Below are 12,183 nucleotides of genomic sequence, written 5' to 3' on the forward strand. Positions count from 1 at the left end.
TGTTAAATATAAACTTAACAGACCTCTCAGATCATTAGGATCAAGTCAGTTAGAAATACCAAATATTTCAATCAAAACAAGGTGAGACTGCGTTTAGCCATATTTAAAAATACTTTGTATGATTCAAAATGCATTAGGGAGTTTTTACTGTGATGTGTGCTGCTAAAATAAGTTCCCAAATTTGAGGGTTAGATCAGCTGTCACTCGCACTGGTGCAGCCAAATCATTTTCCACATTTGCACGCAGTAATTTTAAGTCTCATTTAGAAACATCTTAGGGACATGTAGAGCCCTGCCACTAAAAGTTCTCCAAAGAGCTCCTAGTTAAGAGTTTTTGCTAAAAACATTCCCAAAACTCCTAAGAGCAAGTTTTAATAAGGTAATTGTAAGGCAAAGATGACCTCATTGCTATGGATGACGTTGCTACATTCTTGACCAACACAAAATAGGTATTGTTTTAAAGATTATAAGCTGTACTTTACATGCATTTAGGCATTATGACCAAAATTGAACAAGTTCTTTGACATTTGCTGACAAATCAGGTCTTTCGTTAATAATTTATCTATATTATTGTAATCAGTAAAAACACCAAACTAATCATAACCATGCATCATATGTTGGAAAGCTCTCAAATTGTAGAGTACAACTAGCCTATTTATTTTACTCTCAGATAAAAAATATAGTGAGTAACAGCAAAGTACATAACAGGCGCTGCTTATAAGCCGCGTTTTCACTTATAACTTCACGGAATATAAACAGAACATAAAACGTCACACAACATTACTTGGGGATACCTGTTATAACATGTATACACACAATGTAATCGGATGCATAAATCATTAGATAATCCACACATCTAGCTAAAAACACATTAGCATTCCAGGATCAGATGACTTTATTTGGAGAGGCTTTTGGACACTTAGATGTTTTTGGACAAATATAAATTATATTTGTAATGATATAACTTTTGACTCAGGTCATATCAGAGACACAGATATACAGACAGATAAATAGGTATGCTATACATCTGTATACACTGGGTCTGAAACGTACACTCTATGAATGTTCTATATCAGCAAGGAGTCAACAAAATGAGTGTGTGAGTAGAGTCAGCATAAACTAAAACATTGCAGGAATGAAGCTGTATACTGGTGTCCCTTCCTCTCTCTCACTCTAAGCTCGTCTGTTCTCCTCTTGGTGGATTATGGGCAATAAACCATTGGCGAGTGTACATCAGAGTTTGATGGATGATTAGGGTGACAGATGACAAAAATTGCTAATTCATCTGAGCTACAGTTTTATTTTGCCTATGGCCAGGGAGCACAGAGTTGTCAAAAACTTTATCTCCGGAGTAATTTGGTTGTTTCAATTCGCGGGAGAGACATCTCAAAGTTTACAATAATAAAAACTTGCGATTCAGGTGATACCTTTTTAAACGGTCAATATTCTTCTGAACAATATTCTAATACACAGTTTTTTTTATGAATTGATGGCAGCAGCCATGCATTAGAATGTTTGTGATTTATTCTTAGAGATATAGAAGTCCTCAAGATGGTGAGTTGTCGTTGGTTTAGAAGCTACTTTTAGAATTAAAATGCTTCATGATTTGCTCTAGATAAAAATTTAATGGAGTCCTAAACTAGGGCTGAAACGTTCCTAATTGCTCCTAAATCTCTGTGTTGTGAAAATTGACCCAAATCTTCAAATCCCTCACTGTATGCAAATAAAACAAGAGTTCACTTCTGTTACTATGCTACTGCCGGGCAGCGAATTTAAAAGATATGATTATTTGAATTCAAGTGACTTGGACCAGAGCAAAGTATTTTTCCCCTCTGGGATTCTCGTAGGTAAGATGCATCATGCGTGTCAGCTGCGCTATTTGTCAGCTTTTAAATTTTAGTTTTGGTCAGCGATCGGCATCAAATAAATTAAGAAAAATGTTCTGTCTCTCCAACGTCGTTCCTTTCTTTGTAATTATTTATTACATGATGCAAGCCCTATGCAAACAGGTAACAGCTGTGATGTGTAGCTTTTTCCTTATGCTGATGTAGCGCTGTTTGTGCGAAGTTGACATTTTGCCTGAACAGCCAGATGCGTTTACATTTGACAGATATATCAGATTAATTGGGGCAGATAGTAGCATTTTTTAACTATCGGCTATCGTATAAAATCAACTCTTGATAGTTTCCAATACTTCTTAACGGTTTAATTTCTCTGTGGCCAGTGCTGAAGTCTTCTACAGTCTGAACTATATCAACAATATAACGGCACGCTCTCGAGGTTAATAAAAACAATCACTGTCTCTGCATGGAGTTTGTTGAGGAACGTGACTAGGCTATTAATAGAGACAGACGATTCAAATATGGGTTTAAAACATTGACAGAGAAAAGCCAAGGCAGTGGTTCCCAACCCGGTGTCTGGAGGCCCTCAACATTACACAGTTTGTGTATATATCTCTCTTTTCTGACACACCCAAAATTCAGCTCTTGGAGTTCCCACTAACGAGCTGATGAGTTGAATCAGGTGAGTTTGATTAGGGAGATATCCAAAATGTGTTATGTTGGGTGGCCTCCAGGAAAAGGATTGGGAACCACTCAGCCAATGTATACAATTTATTAGAGGTCAAGCCCTGAAGGGGCAAAGACCCCTATTGTTTTTGTTAGTTTTCTTATTATTATTATTATTCCGCTGCTTCTTCCGCACTTCAGTCTATGGCAGCCCATAGAATCGCTTGAGGAAAGTCTGATTTGTTACCACAGCAAATTTGCCGTCTCTACCCTCTAGCGCCACCAACTGCCCAAATTTGCACTCAAGTTTCTGGTAAAAACGTTTGAACCATGAGTCCTACAAATGAAATTCCTCTGATTCCTTGGCACCCTATGACGTCATTTTACATCATGAAAATATTTTCGCCATTTAGAATTTTCTGAAATAACTACTTTTTCTAACTGGTCCTAGGCCGTTTGTCCGATTTGCACGAAACTTGGCCTGCATTATCTAGAGGCACTCACAATAAAGTTATTCACAGAATTTTGATAAACCATAACATTTTCAAATGGCGCTTCAACGAATTTGACAAAGAACACGCAAAATTTAACTTGTGGCTGTATCTCTTGAACGCTTTGAGGGATTGGGACGAAACATGGCCCTGAGGTTACCTGCAGCATTTTGGCACAATGCCCCTTACTGGTCAGGAGCTTATAATTGTTGAACGCTTTCCTGCATCATGCCCAGATACTACCAGAGCAGTTTTAGAACAGCGCCACATACTGGACAAAAATTCTAAGCAGCTATTTTTAAAATAAATAGATTTTTTTATGATTGAAAGTTTACTTTTTATAACTCCTCATACACCGTTAAACTGAGACTTGTCCACCGCCAGCCGGATTGAGGTGAGTAACTGCGCCACCACGAGGACCTACTAAGTAGTTGGAACTAGAATTGGGGAGAAATGGGGATAAAAATAATAATAATATTTTCATTAATTTCAGATGGCAAATGCTTTGAACAAGGTACCAGTGTGGGAGAAATGTATAAAGTATTACCATTGAGAGTGATACTTAAAGTTCAGCACTATTTTACATTGAGTAGAAAGTTTAAATTTATATAATAGATTTTAAAAACTAATCGGCCGATTAAACCACTATCAGCCAGTTTTCCCACCAATCCATCGGTCAACCTCTTTTATATCAGTCTCGAATCCATCTTGGAAGGCATTTACACCTGTTTTTTTCCATGATCTGATAGCTATCCAATCAGTAAAAATGCATGAAGTGACCACATTTGAGGTATAAACGATAATCCGTCCTGAATGCATCTCAGACTGCAGTGAAATGTTGTATTTGTGCTTAGATTGAATTTCAACAGCATCTGGGAGAAACAGAGCGACACATTTATTCATGCTTTGTATTTTATGACTTTTTGTGGTTTATACAGTATAACACTGACATGATGATTGTTTCCCAAAATCTGAACACAAGTGAAGCATAAGCAACCAGGTTTAAACAGCAATGTGTCTCGCTTGCCCACATATGACCAGATCAACAGCATCTTAACACCAGGTGCAAACTGGGTCTTCATTCTACAATTTTGCATACCTCATTTGCAATTATTAATAGTATTATTTAACCAAAGATTTTTCTGCCAATGAAAAACTCATAGGAACCTCTGCGTGGTGTCCCGGGCTCTGGTACACGTGCAGGGGCAGGAACAACACCCTCCACCTGAGGTGCAGCCTGTCTGTCCTGATGTTCCCGAAGCTGACTGATGGCGTAGTCCAGGGCACTGTGGTGAGGCTCCTCACTCTCCACGGGCTGCTGACTGATCACCTGCTCCACCACTTCACCATCACCTTTAGCAAACACAGTGATTTTTAGCAGTTTAAATCAGAAAGACCCATGCACTACTAATCTGCAGTTATTTGACCTGTCTGGAATGTACACAATTATAGTATACTTGTCATCACGATTTGGTGAAATATTTGGTCCAGATATATGTTCTAGGTATGGATATTATTCCTAGAAGAATCAACAACACTTTTTGTAAGTATATAGTTTGGACCAATGAATTATATTAAAGTACCATTTATTATGACAAAACTCTGTTCTGAATGTCTTTCATTGTAATTGTAATCATTGTAATTACTGACTAGTTATTAATATGAAAATGTGAACTTAAAGATTGAAGTCTCTTGAGCCTTAAGCACACGTACACCGATCAGCCACAACATCAAAACCACCTGCCTAATGTCATGTAGGTCCCCATCGTGCCGACAAAACAGCTCTGATCCATCGAGGCATGGACTCCACAAGACCTCTTAAGATGTCCTGTGGTATCTGGCACCAAGATGTTAGCAGCAGATCTTTTAAGTCCAGTAAGATGAAAGTTGGGCCTCCATGGATCAGACATGTTGGTCCAGCACATCCCATAGATGCTCAAACAGACTTAGATGTGGGGAATTTGGAGGCCAAGTCAACACCTTGAACACTTTGTCAAGTTTCTCAAGCCATTGCTGAACAATTTTTGAAGTGTGGCAGGGTGCATTATCCTGCTAAAAGAGGCCACAGCCATCAGGGAATACCATTGCCATGAAGGGGTATACGTGGTCTGCAACAATCTTTAGGTAGGTTGTACGTGTCAAAGTAAAATCCACATGAATGCCAGGACCCAAGCAGAACATTGCCTCCGCCGGGCCTGCCTTTCAATGGTGCATCCTGCTGCCATCTCTTCCCCAGGTAAACGAGACACATGCACCAGACCAGACCATCCACGTGATCTTAAAGAAAACATGATTAATCAGACTAGGCCACCTTCTTCCATTGTCCAGTTCTGACGCTCACGTGCCCATTGTAGGTGCTTTCGGCGGTGGACAGGGGTCACCATGGGCACTCTGACGGTCTGTGGGCATGCAGCCACATACACAGCAAGCTGTGATGCACTGTGTATTTCTGACACCTTTCTATAATGGCCAGCATAAGTTTTTCAGCAATTTGTGCAACAGTAGCTCTTCTGTGGGATCGGACCAGACAGGCTAACCTTCGCTCCTCAAATGCATCAATGAACCTTATGTCCCCATGACCCTGCCCATCACCGGTTGTCCTTCTTTGGACAGCTTTTGGTAGGTACTAACCACTGCATACCAGAAACACCCAACAAGGCCTGCCATTTTGGAGAAGCCCTGACATCTAGCCATCACAATTTGGCCCTTGTCAAAGTTGCTCAGATCCTTACATTTACCCATTTTTCCTGCTTCTAACACATGGAAATCAAGAACTGACTGTTCACTTGCTGCCTAATATATCCCACCCCTTGACAGGTGCCATTGTAACGAGATAAAATGTTATTCACTTCACCTGTCAGTGGTTTTAATGTTGTAGCTGATCAGTGTTAGTACACTCATTTTGACTAGCAATTAATAAATTGCAATTAAGTAAATCAAGAAAAACCACTCAAACGGAGGAGTCACTCAGTCAGTGAGTCATCAGACTGATTCAAACGAATTAAAAATATTTTTTTTTGACTAATAGGAATCATTCAATTGGGAGTCATACCTCACTGGACCCCGATGATTGTGGCTTGTGACTAAATTTTTTGTTTTATTTGTCAATTTCTAGGCAATAATTTTCAGGCTTTAGGGGTGTTGCCTTTTCGATGTACTGGTGTGTATTCAACAACCTATTACGCATCTGAGAAATTAAAATATGGAGTAAAGTTAACTTTTTTTTTTTTTTTTTTAACAACAGTTCAACTGTACCTTTATGTATATTACCTAATGTACATGTATGTACATCATGATAATAACATTATCGAAAATTATTATAATAATGCCATTAACTTGTCGGAAGAACCTGGAAGCGTGGTTGCCTGTTGTGTGATGTCAAACTAATTGCATCTGTAGCAGTGCAGTTTAGTCAGCACCAGTGGAAGAATGCAGATGATCAAGAATGTAAACCGAACTAAATGCCATGAACAGAACCAAATATTCTAAATAATAACCAGTTCCCTATTACCAACCCTAATACGAGCAATGTTCAATGTCTACTTTGGCAAGCTTCAACAATCAACTGTGAACTAGGGACAAACTATGTTATGACAAGGCTAGACTTGCGTAGTCAGACTTATAACTGTGGCACAAGTCTGGGCTCTATAACAGCTTCAATTGGCCAAGAAACACCCATTTAGACAAGAAAGCCATCTACCTGACATGGAAAGCAACCAATCACAGTTGGTTTTGTCATTACAAGGTGTTTAGTGGAGGGGTTATTGGAGATGTTTCATACCATAATAAAAGACAGACATGGGGGGAAAATAACTTATATAAATGGCATGCGAGTATCCACAAGTGATTGCACAGAAAACACACGGGAGTATAGCAAAAATGAGCAGAGTCTAAATACAGCACAGATAACCTCATTATAGAGAATTTCACAGACATGACAAAAGTAAACAAAGCAGAAAATGCAGCTCTGCTTGTGGATATCCGCTTTACTTTCTGCTACATGCCTCAAACAAAATTCTGAATATCTTTAAAAGATTTGATGTCACTAACCTGGCAAACTTGGGTAAATTCTGTGATTATTTCATCCTTAAAACCGCTCATTCTATCAACGCGGAAACTTGAACAACTCTGCTTCCAGGCACTGACAAAACGTCTTGCGTGCATCTACTCACAGAAGTTTCATCGAACCAGCCAATCAAATTTGCGGCAAGTTGATCGAGAAAGCGTTTTCCAGGTTTGTGTGCTATAAGCATCAGATGGTTCCATGGGCGTGCCTTCTGAGGCTGAGACTATGACAAGTCTAGGGCATCTTACTTGTAGCGACGTAGCCGAGTTGAGGAACAAGGTGTTCGTCTGCAATGTTTTCTCTTCCTGGGACCAGTCTTTGGAATCTGGGAGGATGAGGGTTGCCGTCCACGTCCACCAGGAAGGGAGGCGGCATGAGGTGAGGGGCCTGTTGAGTCTGTTCATCCAGAACAAACCCGTTTGAGTCCCGGATCAGTGGCCGGTAGTCTGTGTGGAAGAAGACCTGGTCTGGAAGCTAAGGATAATTTCAGAGAGATTAAAAAACAAAACGGAAATTACAGTGCATCCGGAAAGTATTCACAGCGTTTCACTTTTTCCACATTTTGTTATGGTATAGCCTTATTCCAAAATTGATTAAATTCATTATTTTCCTCAAAATTCTACAAACGATACCCCATAACGACAACGTGAAATAAGTTTGTTTGAAATCTTTGCAAATTTATAAAAAAAACTAAAAACAAAACAAAAAAGAAAATCACATGTACATAAGTATTCACAGCCTTTGCTCAATACTTTGTTGAAGCACCTATGGCACCAATTACAGCCTCAAGTCTTTTTGATGCTACAAGCTTGGCACACCTATTTTTGGGCAGTTTCTCCCATTCTTCTTTGCAGGACCTCTCAAGCTCCATCAGGTTGGATGGGGAGCACATTCATTTTCAGATCGCTCCAGAGATGTTCAATCGGGTTCAATACTGGGCTCTGGCTGGGCCACTCAAGGACATTCACAGAGTTGTCCCATATAGACACTCGTTTGTTATCTTGGCTGCTTGCTTTGTGTCATTGTCCTGTTGGAAGATGAAACAACACCCAGTCTGAGGTCCAGAGCGCTCTGGAGCAGGTTTATCATCAAGGATGTCTCAGTTCATTGCTGCATTCAACTTTCCCTCGATCCTGACTAGTCTCCCAGTACCTGATGCTGAAAAACAACCCCACAGCATGCTGCTGCCACCACCATGCTTCACTGTAGGGATGGTAATGACCAGGTGATGAGTGGTGCCTGGTTTCCTCCAGACATGACGCTTGCCATTCAGGCCAAAAAGTTCAATCTTTGTTTCACCAGACCAGAGAATTTTGTTTCTCATGGTCTGAGAGTCCTTCAGGTGCCTTTTGGCAAACTTTTACCGAGGAGTGGCTTCTGTCTGGCCACCCTACCATACAGGCCTGATTGGTGGAGTGCTGCAGAGATGGTGGTTGTTCTGGAAGGTTCTCCTCTCCCCACAGAGAAACGCTGGAGCTCTGCCAGAGTGACCATCAGGTTCTTGGTCACCTCCCTGACTAAGGCCCTTCTCCCTCGATTGCTCAGTTTGGCCGGGTGGCCAGCTCTAGGAAGAGTCCGGGTGGTTCCAAACTTCTTCCATTTACGGATGGAGGCCAATGTGCTCATTGGGACCTTCAAAGCTACAGACATTTTTCTGTATGCTGCCCTAGATCCTTACCTCGATACAACACAGTCTCGTAGGTCTACAGACAATTCCTTGGACTTCATGGCTTGGTTTGTGCTCTGACATGCACTTTTAACTGTGGGACCTTATATAGACAGGTGTGCGTTTCCAAATCATGTCCAATCAACTGAATTTACCACAGCTGGACTCCAATCAAGTTGTAGAAACATCTGAAGGATCATCAGTGGAAACAGGACGCACCTGAGCTCAATTTTGAGTGTCATGGCAAAGGCTGTGAATACTTATGTACATGTGATTTAAAAAAATAAATAATAATTTAATAAATTTGCAAAGATTTAAAAAAAAAAAATCTTTCACATTGACATTATGGGGTATTGTTTGTAGAATTGAGAAAAATAATGAATTTAACCCATTTTGGAATAAGGCTGTAACAACAAAATGTGGAAAAAGTGAAGCGCTGTGAATATTTTCCAGATGCACTGCATCTTCAGGAATTCTGAGTTGGTTTATATTCATTTTTGCAAGAAAGATATTAGATCATTTTAAATGATCATCTTATTGTTAATGAATAATTAAAACCTTTTCATAAGGCTTGGAGCTCCCAAAGCCAAAAATAACCAGATGTCCATGAGAGTCTGTGCAGGCAAAGCGATGACCATCAGGTGAGAACTTACAGTCAAACACGGCACCATGTCCTTGACCTTCAATCTACACAACACAAACACCATTAAAACCAGGACAAAACATTGTATGCAAAATTTCAGTGTTTATAAACTAGAATCACATCCGATTTAAATTGTATTTAACAGCACATCTTAATAAAACAGTAACAGTATCTTATTGATCTTGTGGATGTACTAGTGCTATAATTGAAACAAAGTTTTGGATACTCTACCATATTAAAGTAATGGAGAATTTTGGTGCCTCTAATGAGGTCCCATATGAAGACATTTCCATCATGGCCAGCAGAAAGCATGACTCGGGGGTCATAGGGGTGTGGCTCCAAAACAAACACCTCCGCCTCATGACCCTGTTGGAGGTTGTATAGGGATGCATTTAATTCTATAGTGCATACAATTCTATATGACTTATCTATTTAACCACTGGTCTTAGTACATAACTGTGCAGACAACCTGTGTAGACAATTTTTGTGAGCTGCCATTGTATTGTGCACAGAAATTGATAGTCATTATATTTAAAATTTTAAGTCTCATTTTTTATTTTTTTACTTCACCAATTTGAATACCAAAAATGTGCATTTAAAGCACTGAAAATGACTTCGGTGGAGGTCTTTGGCAGTTACGTCTTGCTCTCTTGTCAGCGTCAGGGAGTATTCACACCAAGCAGAGCTAGAATTAATAAATTACTACAGAGCCAACTGAAAAATGTAGGGGCCAAATGGCTGCTTACATATATATACATATACATATACATATACATATACATATATATATATATATATATATATATATATTTTATGGCTGTGAATCGATTAAAACATTTTAACTAATTAAATGGCACAGTTTTCTGTGACTAATAGCAATTACACACTTGCAACAATTTTTTTTAATACACACTTGCAACAATTTTTCAGATCCTCAGAATTATTTGCCATGAGGTGCCATGTTGAACTTCCAGTGACCAGTTTGAGGGAGTGTGAGAGCGATGACACCTAATTGAACACACCTGCTCCCCATTCACACCTGAGACCTTGTAACACTAACGAATCACATGACACCGGGAAAATGGCTAATTGGGCCCAATTTGGACATTTTCACTTAGGGGTGTACTCACTTTTGTTGCCAGCAGTTTAGACATTAATGGCTGTGTGTTTAGTTATTTTGAGGGGACAGCAAATGTACACTTTTATACAAGCTGTACACACTACTTTACATTATAGCAAAGTGTCATTTCTTCAGTGTTGTCACATGAAACGATATAATCAAATATTTACAAAAATGTGAAGGGTGCGCTTTTGTGAGATACTGTACACCGCACATAATGAATAAGCATGCACTTCTCCACACAATCAGTTTCTGTGCTAGTAGAGTGTGAACCTCCTGAAAATGTATATATGCCAATTTTAGCTACAAGAAGTGGTACCGGGCTAAGAGGGGGCACGGATCATGAAATATTTATTTTGGTAATAAAAACACCAAATGCGTCATGTGTCTTCAGGTGCTAGCGAACAAAGCCATGAAGCACGCCAAGCTAAAGCGCCATCTGATTATAAATCTCAGAATAGAAGGGCAAAACAAAATATTTTTTGGTCGAAAGAGCGAGGAATACATCCACCAGAAAAAAATGGATGGTGAACCTAACCTCAACTTCAGAGAAAGTAGAGAAGACTTCTTATTTGGTGGCTCAACAGATTGCTAAACGTAAGAAGCAACACACAATTGCACAAGAATTCATACTTCCAGCGGCAGTTGATATGTGTGAAGTTATGCTTGGTACAGAGGCAACTAATAAACTGAAAGCTATACCTCTCTCAAATGACACCATGAGGAGGAGAATTGAAGAACTCTGGACTGACATTAATTCACAGCTACTGGATAGATTGTAATGTTCCTGTAAGCAATTTTTGTATTCAGTTGGACAAAATCAACAGACATAGCAGGTGCAGCTCTGTTGATTGTTTTGGTTCCGCTATCAATGGGAAGGAAAGATTTGAGGATTTTCTGTTCTGCAAGAAGGTTCCTGGCAGGATTATGGCTACGCACTGTATGCTGCATCGGTAGGCGGTCGCATCCAAAGGCATGGAACCAGATCTTCACTCTGTTTTGAAATAAATTTGTAAAGTCAAGGGTACTGCAGTCACATTAGTTTGGACAACTTTGTAGGAAGATGGATGCTGGGCATGACACACTGCTGTATCACACAGAAGTACGATGGCTCTCTCGTGGTAAAGTTTTGCACCGTGTGTTTGAGCAATTTATGAGAGAGTGGACAAACACGACATTGCAGTGTTTTTTTCTGTGTATAGCCAAATTGGCATATCTTGCTGATGTATTTAACTTGCTCAACAGCCTAAACCATTCCATCTAAGGAGGCTATGCAGCTATCCTGGAAGTCAGTAACAAACACACTGCCTTCATGAAGAAAACAGATCTATTGAGAAGGATGCAAGATGGAGCAACACACCGGTTCCCCCAACTGAGTTTCTCCACACAAACAGCCTGTCAGTGGCTATAGTGAGAGAGGCAGCCACCTCTCATCTCACTGCACTGAGCAAGCACTTCAGCTCATACTTCTCAGTACACAGATGTGAACACAGATGCCTAGGACTGGGTGCGGGATCCCTTTGCCCCAGTTGCAACAACAAGTGGCCTTACTGGTAAGGCAGAAGAGGAGCTGTTGGACTTGTCCTATCGCAGGATATTGAATGCCCGATTCCAGCAGGTGCCTCATGCAGACTTTTGGCCCTCACTCTTACACGAGTATCCTGAACTCACTCTGTGAGTCATCGTTCACC

General features: G+C 40.0%; 1 protein-coding gene across 4 annotated transcripts in view; it reads right to left on the reverse strand.

The window, feature by feature from the left end:
• Positions 1 to 12,183, reverse strand: part of LOC127629868 (bromodomain and WD repeat-containing protein 3-like) — a 104,432-nt gene that overhangs the window by 32,808 nt on the left and 59,441 nt on the right. For all 4 annotated transcript variants that reach the window (XM_052107150.1, XM_052107149.1, XM_052107148.1 and 1 more), the window contains exons 15-18: positions 9,604 to 9,738; positions 9,288 to 9,416; positions 7,312 to 7,537; positions 4,165 to 4,350 (exon numbers count right to left, since the gene is read on the reverse strand). In XM_052107150.1, coding sequence (XP_051963110.1) covers positions 4,165 to 4,350; positions 7,312 to 7,537; positions 9,288 to 9,416; positions 9,604 to 9,738 — 676 coding nt within the window. The remainder of the gene's footprint in view (positions 1 to 4,164; positions 4,351 to 7,311; positions 7,538 to 9,287; positions 9,417 to 9,603; positions 9,739 to 12,183) is intronic.

Source organism: Xyrauchen texanus, chromosome 36 (assembly GCF_025860055.1).
Source record: "Xyrauchen texanus isolate HMW12.3.18 chromosome 36, RBS_HiC_50CHRs, whole genome shotgun sequence".
In the NCBI taxonomy this organism is placed as follows: Eukaryota; Metazoa; Chordata; class Actinopteri; order Cypriniformes; family Catostomidae; genus Xyrauchen; species Xyrauchen texanus.